The sequence below is a fragment of the Diceros bicornis genome, chromosome 6, assembly GCF_020826845.1.
Source record: "Diceros bicornis minor isolate mBicDic1 chromosome 6, mDicBic1.mat.cur, whole genome shotgun sequence".
Lineage (NCBI taxonomy): Eukaryota > Metazoa > Chordata > Mammalia > Perissodactyla > Rhinocerotidae > Diceros > Diceros bicornis.
Window position 1 is genome coordinate 95,688,629 of NC_080745.1, and position 16,548 is coordinate 95,705,176.

The following is a 16,548-nucleotide window of genomic DNA, read 5'->3' on the forward strand; positions in this document are numbered from 1 at the left end:
AAAAGGCATCCAGATCAGAAAGGATGAAGTAAAACTGTCTGTATTCACAGAGACATGATCTTCTATATAGAAAATGCTACAGAATCCACAAAAATCTATTAAAGCTAATAAAAGAATTCAGGAAAGTTGAGGGCACAAGATCAACACACAAAAATCAGTTGCATTTCTATGTGCCAGCAATGAACAATCCCAAAGGAAATAAGGAAACAATTCCCTTCACAAGCACATAAAATCTTACTTTCCCCTGAGCACCTGAGCCCCGAGTCCTGGCCGTGTCCACACTGGTGCCCGGGTCCCAAGGGCAGGGGGACAGCAGGGACTTGTCCGCCCAGTGGAAGGCCTCCATCCACACAAGCCCAGAGCCCCGGCCGAAGCAGACGTCCCTGGACTGACACAGGCACTCTGCACTGCGCCTCCTGGCTCACCATGTAGGCCGTAGCCTGGTGCAGGTCAGCGTCACAGACTGGGCCCCAGGTCAGGCCACGCCTCACCTCCAGGAACCTGCCTGGCACAAGGGTGCTCGCTGCCCACCACTCCGGCCTCAGTGCGTCCTGGGAGCAGACACTGGACTGAGCAGCCCCTCAGGGGCAGAGCAGGCACTTCGCAGGCCTCTGGGCAAAGTGGCCTGACTGGCCCGGCCTCCAGTCCCACAGGGAGCCAGGATGCAGGAGGACCAGGACCACCTGGCCTGGCACAGCCCAAGGGACCCCGAAGTGGACACTGGGAGTCCTGGGAGCCTGCAGGCTGGGAGGACCCTCCAGTCCCCCAGCATCTCCTTCAGTTCCTAGCCTCCTCTCAGACTCTGACAGCAAATGCTCCTTCCCTGCCCCCTCAGGCCACGAGACTGGGGGGTAGATAAGCACCTCAGCCCTGTACCCCTAGTGTCACTGACCAGGTGCCTCCAGAAACTCAAAGGTAGGCTTGGAAGCAATTAACTGTTGTTCCAAGTTGTTTCTTTTCCTTTTGTCTGTTAAGGAGATGTAACCACCAGCAGTCCTGAAACTGACCAAGCCTCCCACAAGAGCTATGCTCATGACCTTTGCCTTATTTTTGATGCAAAGATCTCTCCAGGAGGAGCTTAAGCCTCATTATGTGGAAGCGTGTTCTCCAACTGAGCCTGTGCAAGTGAATATCCGCCTCTCCCTTTTGAATATTCATTCCCCAACCAAATAAAAGTTCCTGCTTCCCTTTGTTTGGGGACGCCATGACTCTGGAAATGATTCCTCATGATCTCCTATTTGCTGCAAATACACTTTACTTTGTCAGACAACTTCCACTGGTGTAGAGTCTTATTTAACTCACAAGGAGGCAAGCCCACTTGGTTTGGTAACACGAGGGCCTAGGGACCCCACACCTGTATCCTCGCCCCCACCCCCAGGCTTGGACTCCATGCCTGGCTGGTCACTTTAATAGCCTGGTCAGGTCTAAACCCCAGTGCCTAGCCGCACCCCAGCCAGTGCAATCAAAGCCTGCAGGTGAAGCTGGCATAGAAGAGGGTCATCTCCCCAGGGGACTCTGGGCCACAAGAGAGGCAGAGTGCTAGGGGGGCTCCCAGCCACTCTCCCTCCCGGGGTGGGGCTACGCACTGGCCGAGGTGGGTGGACAAACTGTCCTGCTCTCCTCCAGGCCATGGACCGGGCTGTGAGTGGATGCCTCTGCCTCAGACATCCCTGGGCTTTTCCCATTGGAACACACACCTGGGTATCTGTCGGGCGGTCACGCAGGTCCCAGAAGTTCAGGTTGAACCTGCAGTTGAAGACACTGGGCTCTGTTCCCAGGTAGGTCAAGACCTTACGCCCCTGGCCCCTATGGCCTTGGTGGGGGAGGGGTCTGGACACCTGGAGCACCTGGCCGCACCCCTGCGGAAGATACTCGCCTCCGCCACGTGCCAGCCACACCTCAGGACGGAGCTTCCCATCAGTTGGATTGCAGGGGCCCCACACAAGAGCTGCCTCTTCCGCTTCACCCCGTGGTTGCCAGCTTCCCACCTGCTCACAGCGCAGCACCCCACGCCTCCTCACCTGAGCCCTGCCAGGGCACGGACTCCACTGAGCACACAGGGGACAGAGGGGATGGCCTTTGGCGGGGACGGAACCCGCGGGTGGTCCACAGAGAGGCCTTTCCTTCCCGCCCAGGACCCTGGAGGAGGATAGGGGGCGAGCAGCTGCAACCCACTCTCCCTGCCACTCTCCCACAGTACTTTGATCAAAACCCTTGGAAATGCACATGCGCTGTGGCCAGCAGTCATAAAGCATGCATGCCCCTCTCTGTGAGGATGGCGTCCTTGAAAAGCAGCCAACGTCAGGCGAGGAATAAATAAGTGAAGGAAGATACGCACGAAGGAATGCCAGGTGGCCATGTAAGGTGGGAAACACAGGAGACAGAACGTGCACCCAATGCATTACTGTAAATCGTGCTCATATCATCTGCGTATCTGTGCAAAAAATGTTCTCAATGATATTCATTTCTGAGTGACAGAATAAGTGTTTTTCATTTTCCTTCTTGGCTTTATGAGTTTTTAAATTTACAATAATGTGTATTATTTTGGAAGCGGGCTAAGATCAATAAAGGCTTGCCAGAGAACCAGGTTCAGAGAGGGCAGCCTGGGTTTTCGGACCAGGATGCAGGGGACAAGGAGACTCTGGAGGGCTTTCCAGAGAAGGCAGGAGGCCCCGTCACAGCAGGACCTCTGTCAGGAGCTCCCGCACCTCCCAAACCACGGCCTGTGCCCTGACCCACACTCCCAGACGGGGTCTCAGGGGCTGGGGCCTGCAGCCACCTCAGCTGGGTCGCCCAGTACACTTCCCCGGAAGATGCCTAGTCAACACCCCCCGAGTGGACTGAGAGGGTCGGACGCCATAGGGAAAGCTGGGCACCCAGCCCTCAGGGGGTGCGGCCCAGATGTCCGGGGCAGGTGGAGGGAGAACCGTGCAGGGAAAGGGCAGGTGCAGAAGAAGCCCTGCATCCTTCCTCTACGTGCCTACCCTCCCTGACTGCTGGACTGACATCCTTACCCTGCCCCGGGGTGCCTTCCTGGTCTCCTGTCCCGTGCTCAGACGCCCATCCCATTTCCCATCAGCTTGCTTCTCTCGCTCCCGACCCCAGGGATGCCCTCCCCCTTCACACCTTCTCCCACATCCAGGCCCCAGGGACATCCAGTGGGCACCACTAAACCAGGTTGGCCAACTCCTGAGGCCAGAGGACAGGCCCTGCATGTGCACACGGGTGCGAGGTGCGCTCAGACTTCCAGGAAACCCCTCCTCTCCACCAAGGCTCTTTCAGGAGCTGCTCCAGCCACACCCCAGAACCTGGCGACTTGCCCTCCTCACCCTGCTTCACCCCACAGGACCCAGTCCACCTCTCTGGGTGTCACCCTAGCTCCCTCATCAGCGTCTCCTGTCCAAGAGGGACTGTCAAGTTCATCTTCTCCAGCAGAGTGGTCCTTGAGACCTCTTACAGCCTGGGGATGGGGAGGAGGGGAAGGGCTGGGGGTGGGAGCAGTGCTCAGAGAGACCCCAAGGGCCCAGGTGGGGTCCTCAGCGCTCACAGAGCCAGCCCCAGTGATGGCCACAGCAGCCTGGCCAGACTCTGAGGGTCAACACCAAGAAGTAGGTGGTAATCGCTGGCACCAGGGGACAGACCCCACAGATGGGAGGATCACAGGATGATTAAACCTAGTCTTTCCCAGGATGCTGAGATGGGAGAGTGGGAGTCCAGAAAGATTAGACGTGGGGGGTGTGGGCATTTGCAAACCTAGCCCAGAATCACACAGGGAAGAGGATGCAGAGAAACTTATTTCTCAGAGAGGGTACAGACAGGGAGGTGTGGTCGGGTGGGTGTGGTCACCAGAGGAATCAGAGCAGGAATGCGGACAGCTGCGAGTGCTGGGGATTCTGGCACACCTGAGCCAGGTTGAGCGCTGTCCGCAGACGAAGGAGGGGTGGTCAAGAGCTGGTCACCAGGGAGCCCCACCTCACACTTCGGGGGAACGGTGTGGGCAGGTGGCCGAGGGTGAGGACCAATGAAACACTCAGAGCCTACGTCAGACGAGGGCGAGGCAGGAGCAGCCGAAGACAACCTGGGCCTGGTAGACGTCTGAGGGACGTTTCTGAGATGACTTAATGGATGAACGAGTGAGTTCAATGGGAGTTTAATAGCATCTCTTCCAGAAATGAGGAAAATAAAAGCCCCTGGGCACCTGGGTTCTCTCCCACCCTCTGGTCTCGCTGATGTCCCCCACGGTTAGCTCATGGTCATCACATCCTGCCATGGTCTTCCATCCCAGCCTGAGGTTCAGGGCCCAGGCCGTGAGGAGCCCCACCTGGTTTAAGGAGGGAGACACACACTGCGACCGTCAGCAACTCCTCAGAGCCCCCAGGACGTCGGGACCCTGGTTCCTGTTGCACCGTGAAGCCAGAGGATCAGACAAGAATTGGACAGCGTGTGTCAGGGTGACAGTGAATTGACCGTGCCTCCTCCCACCTGGTCTGCTTGTTCCCCCCTGCAGCCGACTGAGGACAAGGTACTAGAGGGACTCTTGTGCACAGCCACAAAAAGAAACCCAAACAAAAATCTAGGACCCTCCCTAAACTCCACGTCTCCCCGCGAGAAGACTCCAGTCTAACAAGCAACTTTGATGGGAGGACGAACATCCTAACACACAAGCCTGTGATGGGAGTGAGGGTCATAGACACAGAGAGGCAGCTCTCAGGATCTTTAAATGTAGGCACTGGCCAGAGCAGAACTCTGGACATAGGACCTGAACAGCAGGAAGAGCGCGAGGGAGGCCAAGGCGCAGAGGTGCACGCCCACAGAGCTCAAGGGCACCACCTCCTCTGCTCCCTCCTCCTCAGGGTCCTGCTCCGGCTCCTGGGCATCGTCATACTCCTCCTCCAGCACCAGGTCCCGGGGCCCCCCGGGCCCCTCGTCCTTCTCCTCCATGGGGATGGCTCCGATGTCCTCATAAACACCTTCTGAGGGCAGACTCCCCGACATTCGGGAACCTGCAAAGGCCACACCAAAACTTTCTACAAGAGACACTCCCGCAGTCTAAGCCTACCCTTGGGCCCCCTGCGGGGTCTCTCATTCAGGCCAGGACCCTCCGACCCTTGGCTCCTCTGCGGCAGTTCCCCACTAAGAGCAGCATCCCCCCATGAGGGGCCACACGCTTCCTGGGTACCCAGGCCAGTGGTCCTGGGTGAGACTTGTTGGTCCCGGCCCCTGAGCACACCCCACAGAGCTCCCCAGCTCCTCAGATGGCACAGGGATCAGGGATGGGGATCTGGACCCCTGGGAGCCCCCGGACTCTGGGTCTCCTCATTCAACCCATCACAGAGGCAGGGCAGGGCCTGACAACTCAAGGCTTCATGGAGAATCATGAGAAGTTGCCATGTGGGGTGTGGGTGGGACCTGGCACATGTGGCAGTGACCAAGACAGAGGGGGCCTGCGATGGGCTGGAGTCTCAGAGCTGCCCCCCTAGCCTCCCCATCCCCAGTGTTAACCTCGCTGGCCATGCCCACCTACCCCTGCAGGCTCCTCTTTCACGGCACCACTGCACTCCCAGGAGCAGGGAGACGATCCCCAGGAGGGCGCCCAGGATGAGGCAGAAGATCATGGGTAAGGTCCCAGCCTTGAGGGCAGGTAGAGAGGCCAGGGGAGGGCCTGTAGGGACAGTGAGAGGTGGGGTCTTCCCTGTGTCCCTGCACTGCCTGGGGCATTGTGACCTTGGGCCTGGACCATCTGAGCCTCTCAGGGAGGGGGAGGGGCATCCAGAGGAGAGATGAGCCTTGTACTGCTCCTCCTCCAGAGATGGCCCTGAGGTCACAGGGCTGAGGTCCAGGAGGGAGGGCACAGGAGGGAGGGCCTGGAGGGCCAGGTTCAGGAGGGAGGGGACCAGGAGGGAGGGCCTGGAGGGAGGGGGCCAGGAGGGAGGGGCCAGGAGGGAGGGAACAGGAGGGAGGGCACCAGGAGAGAGGGCCTGGAGGGACAGGTTCAGGAGGGAGGGTTCAGAAGGGAAGGTGCAGGAAGGAGGGGACCAGGAGGGAGGGCCTGGAGGGAGGGCCTGGAGGGTGGGCACAGGAGGGAGGGGGCCAGGAAGGAGGACCTGGAGGGAGGATTCAGGAAGGTGGGCACAGGAGGGAGGAGGCCAGGAAAGAGGGCCTGGAGGGAGGGTTCAGGAGGGAGGGGACCAGGAGGGAGGGCATAGGAGGGAGGGCCTGGAGGGAGGGGACCAGGAGGGAGGGCAAAGGAGGGAGGGTTCAGAAGGGAAGGTACAGTAGGGAGGGGACTAGGAGGGAGGGCACAGAAGGGAGGGCCAGGAGGGACAGGTTCAGGAGGGAGGGCACAGGAGGGAGGACCAGGAGGGAGGGTTCAGGAGGGAGGGAACCAGGAGGGAGGGCACAGGAGAGAGGGTTCTGAAGGGAGGGCCTGGAGGGCAGCTCTTACTGTCCTAACTGCCCACTGCCCTCAGCTGTGTGTGGACACAGAGCCACAGCGTCCAACAGGTCACAGCACACCAGGACCAAACCCCCCAGGAGACAGGGGAAAAACCCCAGAGAAGTGGCTGGGCGGGGCCTGGGCCTGCTGTCCCTCCCCATGGCTCTCCACCCAGGCTGGCACGGGGGAAGGACAGCGGTTTTCCTCCGAAAAGGGGTTGTCTCAGGAATCCTGGTCCTGGTCTCGCTGACCTCGTCCCGCTGGCCTAAGGAAGGGCTGCTGAGGTACAGGCCCACAGGATTCTCCAGGGGGCCCCCGAGGCAGAGCCCACTGCGGGGTCCCTCTGTGTCAGGGCTGAGCAAGAGGGCATGAGCTGAAGCTTGGCAAAAAGCACACCCACCAGAGTCCGGCTGCAGGACCGTGGTCCCCTTGTCACCTGCAGGAGAAATTGCGAGACCTCGGTGCAAGCAAGGTGAGGCGCCCACGGTCCTGAGCAGCCCAGACCCTCACCCAGACCCTCGGAGCAGAGTCCCAGCCCCGCCCAGCCTGAGCCTGTCGGGTGGTCGACCATCGCCAAGGCAACCTGTGCCCCCGCGTCCAGAGGGACGGACGACAGGGCCGGGTTCCGGAGCACCCAGGATGGGGGATCCTCCAAAGGAACCCTCCGGCACCCCCTTCCCTGGCCCCACAACCGCCTCCGCCTGCCCACTCACGGGAGCAGCGCACGCCCGCGTCCTCCTTGTGCGCGCAGTCTCCGCGTCCCCACCGCTCCGCCGGGCAGCTCCACAGGGTCGCCTCACTGCCCCGGCACCCCACCTCATCCAGCCACACGGGCCCTGAGCCTGGCCCGAAGGCGGCCCCCGCCAGGGCGCCCATGGCCTGGCCACAGCCGAGCTGGCGGCACACGACCTCCACGTCCGCCAGGTCCCAGGAATCGTCGCACACGGTGCCCCAGGAGCCAGCGTGCCAGAGCTCCACGCGGCCGGAGCAGCCGTCTGAGCCCCCCAGCACGCGCAGCGCGCCCTCCTCTGGAAAGGAGGCTGTGGTCACTGCCAGGCAGGGCTGGGATGGGGAGTGGGCAGGGAGACGCATAGAGGGGTACCTGGGCAACTGTGGGTGGATAAGCAGTTGAGGGTCTCCCCGGAATCCTGTGGCGTTTTCTCTGACGATCCTATTGGATTAAACAGAGGCCAACCCAGTGTAAATGCCCTAAAAAGCTTCAGAATGAAGTTTGTGAAGCCCAGGTGACCCCCAGGTCCTGAGCTACGGGTCAGTAGCAGCCCCTGCCGGTGACATGTCAGGACACCTAAGCTGCCTCAAGCCCCCTTCCCCCCACTACACCACCAGGGCCCCACCTGTGCAGGTGATCCAGACCTCCTCTCCGTGGGCACAGGAGCGTGGGTTCCACGGGGCAGAGGGGCACTGCCACAGCGTGGAGTTTCGCAGACCACGGCACTCAACGTTGTCCACCCAGGAGATGCCCAGGCCTGCAGCCTGGACAGGCCTGTTCTCCAGCCAGCCCTGCTCCCCACAGCCCAGCTGCTTGCAGATGATGGACAGGGAGGTGTCCTTTAGGGCGTTGCTGCACACAGCACCCCACGTCCCATTGTAGAAGACATCCAGCCACCCCGCACAGTGGTGGGTGCCACCTCGCAGCCGCAGGGCCACCGACTCTGGAAGACACATGCAGTCAGGCCAAGGGAAATCTCTGAAGGAAGAGGCCCAAATGATAGGGTCCCAGCACCAAGACCAATGCCACTTACGGGCACCTGACCCAGCGAGCCCCCCGACATCGACCTCACATTGATCACGCATCCCCATAACCATCTCCCACCCCGAGGATGCAGGCAGCGAGGATGCAGGAACCAGATTTAATGCTCAGCTGTAACCTCGCAGTCAGCAGGCATCAGCTGATTGTCCACAAATTCATCCTTGGAAATTACTCAAAATACAGAAAAATCCTCTTGCACAAGATGATCTATTTAGCAGTGATTATAAACATTGAGAAATAAAAAAAAAACCATGAATTAGGCGAGAGCTCTGTGTCCAGAGATAGCGTTGGTCCCGGCTGGTCAGTACCCAAGGACTGTCATCTTACCCTTGAGCAGTGTAACTCCAACAGCAGGGACGTGTTAAGTAGACTCTGACATCGCCACATGATGGGGTGGCATTAGACAGCCCTTTAAAATTATGTTACAAGGGCCTATAATACATCAAAAAATACCTATACTGGGATAATGGGAGAAAGTTGGATATGAACTGCATCTGAGAGAATCATAACAAATTTAAAATAAGCTTAGAAAAAACACTGGAAGGAAATAGATCTGTGACATATTATAAAAGTTGCCACAAAGACCTCCTGCCTGTGTCCGTGCCCCTTGTAAAGGGTCTATTTTCCACCCCTTGAATCTGGGCCTTAGGACCTCAGCCAACGGGATGAGTGGGGTGAGTGCCCCGCCCATGCCTGGGCCTCAGGGAGCCTTGCCTGCCTCTGCTCTCACTTGTCCAACAAGAAGCTGCCAGGCTGACCCGTAAGAGAAACGGAGGCTCCTGCCCTTCCCAGCAGCCGGTCCCCACAGCAGAGTCCCGCCAGCCAGCGAGTGACCACAGCGGCCTGAGGAGCCCATGGGACAGCGAAGGAAGGACTTCAAGGACAGCGAAAACACGACAGCGCGGCAGGTTAAAATGTGCGTCCAGGAACATAAAGACCAGAACGGACAGAAAAGCAAGTCAGTGATGTGGACCACACCTGAGAAACCCTCTGGAATGTATGAGAGCAAGAAAAAGAAGAAAAGGGTGGGAAGATCCAAAATAATGAGCCTTTACTTAAGAAACGCGAAGACTGAAACAGATGCAATCGCCTAAGACGTGGTTGAAGAAACCTTTCCTACAGCAAAAATAAGAACCCACATCAGTGAGAAGAGACCACAAGCGGATGCCCAACCCGCTGGGAGAGGCCGTTCCCCTAGGACCTCACAGGCTCACACACCAATAAATGATGAAATCTGCCCCTCCAGAATAACCACATCTGGACAGACCAGCATGAAGAGCCTCAGATACATGTGAGCTAAAAAACAGACCAAAAAATCCGTCATACACCGCCCTAAAAATACTCTGGGCAAAGTTCTCCAGCATACTAAAACATGGATCAAAATTAAGAATTCAAGACAGGGGGCCAGCCCTGTGGCCTAGTGGTTAAGTTTGGCACCCTGTTTCGGCGGCCTGGGTTTGGGTCTGGGCACGGACCTACAACACTGTCGTGGGCCATGCTGTGGCGGTGACCCACATACACAATAGAGGAAGACTGGCACAGATGTTAGCTCAGGGTGAATCTTCTTCAGGAAAAAAAAAAAAAGAATTCGAGACAGGAGAACTTCAGGCACAAATGTGAGATGACCTTGCGAGCAGGGGAGAAAGACCCCAGGCACAGCTGGTCCAGGAGCAGGAGCACTATCTGAGCAGGCCTGAGTCCCCCCAAGGCCCCCGGAGGGTGCCCCCAGAGTCCTCCTCCCCCCCACCCCGCCCCGCAGTGCACAAACCAAAGATCTCTGCAAGAGAACCTCGATCACCGCAGGAAGAGGACCCCGATACAATACAGCAGGGAGGTTCTGCACCAGGAAGAAAAGAGTCCCTGGAGACAGCGGAACGTGTGGAAAGAAGTGTGCGTTGTTCTGCACTAAGACAGCGCGACCATCCGATACCCAACTGCCCCACGAAGGAACTCAGTCAACAGGACCGACCTGAGCAGAAGGCGCCGGCGTCCTCCTTGTGCCCGCAGTCGTGCCGGCCCCAGGCCTTCGACAGGCATTGCCACAGCGCAGCCTCGTGGCCCCCGCAGCCCAGCTCGTCCATCCAGATGCGCCCGGCCCCGGGCCCGAAGTGCGCGGCTCCGGGGGCGCTGAGGGCGGGGCCGCAGCCCAGCTGCCGGCAGACCACGTGGGCGTCCCGCAGGTCCCAGCCGTCGTCACACACGGTGCCCCACACGCCCCCGTGGAGCACCTCCACGCGCCCCGCACAGCGGCCGGGCCCCGCGGCCAGCCGCACCCGGAGGCTCCCTGCAGAGAGACTGAGTCAGGGCAGCCGGGCCCGCGGGGCGTTGGGGCGGCAGCTGGGGCCTCACTCACCGGAGCACACGACGCCCGCGTCCCGCGAGGCCCCTGCAGGCACCAGCAGGGACTCGGACACGTTGCACTGGGTCAGGCGCGTCTCGGTGCCCAGACAGCGCGCTCGGCTCAGCCCCACCGGGACGACCTCGCGCGGAGGTGCAGGCGCGTCGTAGGCTCGCTCGGCCTCTCCGCACCCCAGCTGCCGGCACACCACGCCGGCGCCGTGCAGGTCCCACGCGCTGTCCAGGACGCGGCCCCACACCCCGTCCAGGGACACCTCCACGCGGCCATCACAGCGGCTCTGTCCCTCCCTCAGCCGCACGGCGCTGGGGAGACCTGGGGAGGGAGGCGGTGCGTGGGAGGGGCCAGCATGGCGTCGGGGGAGGGTCCCTAGGCCTGTAACGGGGAGAGGACCACCATCTCCCTGCAGAGCCCACTCTGCTCTCAGCCTCCCTCTGTCCAGCGCTCTTGCTGACGCACCTGAGCAGACCACGGCGGCTGCGTTTCCCAGGGCACACGCCCGGGCCCCCAGAGTGCTAACTGGGCAATTCCACAAGTAGGGCTCTGTCCCCACGCAGTGAAACACGTCGGGCCAGATGGGAGCGTCCCCATCCCCAAAATGGCCTCCTTGGGGAGTGGCCACCGCATTGCCACAGTTGAGCTGGTGACAGAGGACGGTGGCGTCTGGCAAGTCCCAGTGGGCGGCACAGAGGGGCTTCCAGGCCCCCTGAACCTGGAGCTCCAAGCGCCCCTCACAGCTGCTGCTGCCGTTGACCAGCCGGAACTCTGAGGAGAGCAGGGCAGTCAGCATCCCCCTGGCCTGCAGGCCCAGCAGGGGGCAATTCCTTTCTTTTGTATGCAGTGTAGTGGCCACAGAGATGTGCCCTTGCTCCCACCAGCTCCCCACCCACCTCAGCCTCAGCGTCCACCTCATATATGTCTGCAGAGGAGCCCACGCTCCCATGGTGCTTGGGGAGCACATCCCTCTATGACCAGAACTCTTGCCTCCCTCTCCTCCCCTTCCCTCAACCAGCAGAAACAACTTTCTCTTCCGGGAACTTGCATACCCTCTTGGCTGGAGGAGCCTTTATCAGTTGGGCTTAGAGCCCCCAGGGGTAGTTATGGAGGGAAGAAAGCAGGGCTGAGCACAGAGTCCACCCTCCTGGCCTCACCTGAGCACCTCAGTCCTGCGTCCTGGCCATGCCCACACTGGTGCCCAGGCCCCCGAGGGCAGTGGAACAGCAAGGACTCGTTGCCTGCACAGCGGAAGGCCTCCGTCCACATGAGCCCAGAGCCACGGCCAAAGTGGGTGCCGCTGGGCGTGGACACGGCCACGCCGCACTGCAGCTCTCGGCACACCACGTGGGCCGTGGCCTGGTCCAGGTCGGAGTCGCAGACAGTGCCCCAGGTCAGGCCGTGCCTCACCTCCAGGCGCCCGGCACAGGGGTGCTCGCCGCCCACCAGCCGGGCCTCAATGTGTCCTCGGAACAGACAAACTCTCAGTTAGGGACAGGTGTTCTTGGGTGAACAGCTCAGCCTGGAACCACTGCCCTGGACCACAGGAGGCTCCCACCGGGCGGGATCATCTGCATCCAGGCAGTGGGTCTGCCAAGCACTGGGCAGGAACTGATGGTCAGAGGCCCCCCCCCCGGCACCAGAACAGAGCAGGGGTCCCTGGTCACATCCCCAAGGGCAGAGATCAGGGTCACCTGCAGCAGGTGCCACGTGTGTCACACAGCCTCTGCCTGTCCAGGGTGATGGCTCCAAAGCTCTGTGTAGTGTCAGAGGGGAGGTCAAGGCACCCTCGGGCCACAGAGCACTGCCCTCTTGGGGGCACCAAGGAGGGTGGACTGTCCACCTCATTTTAGCCTGTGCCGATTCCCAGAGCATAGCCAGGATCTGTGAGGGCTGGTGCACTCTCACACACTTGAGACAGTGCTGGGAGGGCGTGACTGCGTGTTGGACACACAACAACCAAGCCAGAACACAGCAGACGCTGCCAGGACAGCCAGGACCCCAGCCAGCCTTGGGGCTCTGAGCGGGGACACCTCTGCCCGGACTCCAGAAACCCAGGTGCACGCTGCAGGGATGTGCACACGGACCTGGGCACACCTGGAGCCCGCCCAGTGCAGCACCTGCCGAGCATCCGAGAGCGCACTTCCTCTGCTCCCACCTCTAGGTCTCAGAGCAGCTCTGAGCGCGAGTGTCAGATTTCCAAAGAAGAGCTCTTTCCTCACCTTCCCAGCCTGCTCTTCTTTCCTAAAACAGAGAGCTGCCCAGCTGTGAGAGCGGAGGCTTTTCCCTCTGGCCACTCCCAGATGGTCTGGCGCAATGCCCCAGGCAGGCCTGGCCTGTGGGACGGCTCACCTGCGCAGACCACCTCCGCGTCTTGCTGGAAGTCGCAGCCGCTGCGGAGGTTGTTGTTGAGCCTGCAGTTCCGGATCGTCTTCTCAGTGCCCCTGCATGTCATGTACTTCCCGACGACGCCCACACCTTCGCGGGAGGCCTGGAGCGCGGGGCCACACTTCAGCTCCTGGCAGAACACTGTGGCCTCCTCCTCGTGCAGGCCACAGAGGCGATCCACCCCGTTCACGTTCCTGATCTCGGGGAGTCCTGCGCAGGGGCTGCGGCCCTTCACCAGCCGGATCTCCCGAAAAGTGCCGTCTGCGAAGCAAGGCCCGGTTACAGAAGGTGCGGATCCTGCTGTGCACGTGCTTACTTGGAGCCTGTTTCCATCTGGGTGTGGCAGGCCCCCCGGGCACTCCACCCTGGGCCTGAGGGCCTGCCAGGGGTCACAGCCTGAGACTGGCCCTTCTTCAAGGGGCTCAGTGCTGGGCTGAGCAGGGGGGCCTGTCTGGCCAGGCTGTCACAAAGGGTCCCCCACTCAGAAGGGCCGGTGCCTGGTTTAATGCTCTGCTGTCACTCTCTTGAAAATCTTAACTGTTTTTGAGCAAGAGCCTCAGGAACCATGCAGTGGGTCAGCTTCAGAGAGAGGATGCGATGAGGGGCCTCACAAGCTCTCTGCCACATAAAGTGCCCAGAGACAGCGGAAGACCCTCAAGACAGACCTCAAAGGCAAAGCACTTGCCTCCCGGTCGTCTGTGTAAGAAGTCGTGATTAGATACTGCTAGGCGCCTCAGGCCCCCTCAAGTGTCTAGAATACAGGGCATCCCTGACCCCCCACCCCCAGACCCCCCTCCTCCCCTCCCCCACCCTAGACCCCCCTCCTCCCCTCCCCCTCCCCCCACCCCCAGACCAACCCTCCTCCCCCTCCCCTGACCCTCCTTCCCCACCAACCCCGCTCCTGCCCTGACTTACTCTTGCACAGAGCCACCACCACCCACTGGTGGGGGCACTTGCTCTGCGTCCACGCCCCGAGGCTGCACTCCCACAGGGAGGACTCCTTGCCCGTGCAGGACACGTTGTGGAGCCAGGGTGACACCATCTCCCCCGGCAGCGGGACGTACTTGGGGGCCCCCACCGCATCTCCGCAGCCCAGCTGCCTGCAGACCACGGATGCCTCGTTCTGCGTCCACTCCTGGTTGCACACGTGTCCCCACTGCCCCTCGCGTTGGACCAGCACCACTCCGTCGCATGGGCTGGGTCTGTACGCCAGCTTCAGGTCGCCTGGTCCGCCTGTGGACGGCACCGGCAGCCTTAGAGGGGCCAGGCCGTCGGGTGCGGGGTGGGGTCGGTGGGTGCGAGCTGAGTGTGAGGGTGACGGCAGTGCCTGGGGCCACCTCCAGGGCCTGGCTGCGAGGCCTCAGCACCAAGCCAGGTCCCCATCGCCAGCAGAGCCAGTCCAGAAAGGTGACGGGGGTCACACAGACCTGCCCCTGCCCCCGCGCCCACACAGCCCAGTGTCCTCAGCTCCACAGCTGTTTCTTTCCTGGCCCTCTGGAGCCCCCATGTCGTGGGTAACCCGACCCCCAGGAAGGAAGTCCCCTTCTCCTCCTCTGCCTAAAGCTGGGGGGCTCCTCCCCCCACCCTACTCCCACTTCCCAAACGTTATTTCCCCACTTCCACTCCAAGCCCTGTGGCTCACCGTGCCCCCCCACTTCCTCGCTCACCCCTGCCCCACCCCCCTGGCTGTCCAGTGCCCATTTGTCCAGTGCCCCGTTCACCGCCTCCTTGTCCACAGCAGCCCCCTCATCATCTAGGAAAACTCCAGCATTCCCCATCTCCCTGCCTCTCCAATCGTAGACAGGCAGCCCCTCCCCCCGCCCCCCATGGCCACGCGGAGCCACGTTCGCCCCACCACACACCATCCTTCTGCCTCGCTCTCCACGGCGCCGGCCTCTGACCATTCTAACAGCGGGCGTGCAGCACGCCCCCGTCTCCGAGGGTCTCAGCGCCCCCTGGACCTTCTCGTCCCACCAAGACCACAGCCGCATCCCCCTCTTATGTCCTGTCTAGGCCTCTGCACACTGGTCTTCCCTGCACAGCCCATCTCAGCCCCTTGACCGCCCCCATCCTCTCATCCCCCTCCTGCGAGGAAAACAGAACAGCAGCCATGGGGAAATCTGTGTGGGTGGGGCCTGTGGTCCCAGCCTGGGCCACCCCGGGCCACCCTAGACCACCTAAAGGGCCCATCCTGGGCTCACTGGGGAGGAGAGAGAGGGCAGCACCCCCAATGGCCCAGAGGAAGGCACGTGTCTCTCGCACCCTGGTCTGGGGGAGTTCATCACCGCCACCTCTCCCCCAGAGCCTTTGTCCCCCTCCAGACCCGCTCTTCCTGGGAGGTAAATGTGCACCCGTGTCTGCATCTTGAAGACAAGACAGGATCTCCACCAGCTGCCACATCACTTGCGCCAAACGGTCACTGCCCATAGACTCCCGCCCCACCACCAGGTCCTTCTGTCAGTCAGGCGGTGTCCTCCTTGCTGGAGCCCTGGATCGGCTGGCCCAGTGAAGTTTTCTTCCATCAGTTTCCAGGGCACCACACACTGCTACCCTCTCCTACGTCCTCTCCCTGACACACACGCACATGTACACGCACACGTGCACACACACGCACACTTTTTCTCTTGCACTGGCACACTGTCACACACTCACCACTCATAGGTCCCATAATACTGGGTGCAGTCCCCCCAGGGCCCACGGTCTCACCTCCAGCCTCTCTGTGCTGTTCCTTCTGGCAAGACCCCTCTCTGCACTTCCTGCCTCTTGGCCTCTGAACGCAGCAGCCCCCCACACATCTGTGCCCCCCCACCTGGTGTGGCATCTCCCTGGGACTGTGGCTCTCCTCCGTGTCCCAGCCTCAAGCTCGATGCTCACCCTCACTGCCAGGTGCAGCCGGCTGTCCCACTGCCCCGTCCACTGCCAGCCCCACCCCTGCAGGGCCCATCAGCACCTCTGGTGGTTTGGGTCACTGGGGCCAGCCGCCAGCTGTGTCTCCTCATTCCATCTGGCTCTAACCAGCCCCACACCCAGCTCCAAGCAGTGGGGCTGGGGGCCCTGGGCTCACTCTGTCAGTGCTGGGACAAGGGTCTCTGGGGGTCCATACTTTGAAGCCAACATGCCCTCCTGCCCCAGAACATGCCACCCACCTCTGGGCTGAGTGAGACCCAGGCAGACAACTAGTCACAGCAGGAGCTCCTCACACTCCAGTCTGGGCATCTACAGAGCTGCTGCTTCCAGAAGTTCCTATGGACAAAGAAGGAGAAACTTACCAGTGGGGACTGCCCTGAGAGTAAGGAGAAGAGGCCCAAGTCCCAAGGCCCAGAGAGTGGCCCTCATGGCCTGGCAGCCCCTAGGGCCTCAGCCAGTTCCTGCCACTCAGCTGGGGCAATGGCGGAGACCACAGTTCAGAGTCAAATACACAGAAGCAGGAGCTGCCAGCAGCCTCCCCAGACCAATGAGAACAGCGAGGGCCTTTCCACAGCGTATCAATGGCTCTGTCTCTGGTCTGTGAACAGAGCAGCCAATGGCCTTGGTGGCTGTGAGCATCGCCAGACCTGATCGAGGGGCCCAGGCTGGGGGTTTCCTTCCCCACTGAGAACTGCT

General features: G+C 61.0%; 1 protein-coding gene across 1 annotated transcript; it reads right to left on the minus strand.

Moving 5' to 3' along the window:
* Positions 1–4,139: 4,139 nt before the first annotated feature.
* SCART1 (scavenger receptor family member expressed on T cells 1) lies at positions 4,140–16,281 on the minus strand. Its single transcript, XM_058544406.1, is given in 15 exon segments — positions 4,140–4,166; positions 4,169–4,321; positions 4,813–5,003; positions 5,525–5,662; positions 6,837–6,872; positions 7,150–7,464; positions 7,539–7,607; positions 7,792–8,109; positions 10,177–10,491; positions 10,561–10,878; positions 11,023–11,328; positions 11,715–12,023; positions 12,910–13,206; positions 13,861–14,178; positions 16,215–16,281. Coding segments are annotated over 15 exon segments (3,177 nt in total).
* Positions 16,282–16,548: the final 267 nt, after the last annotated feature.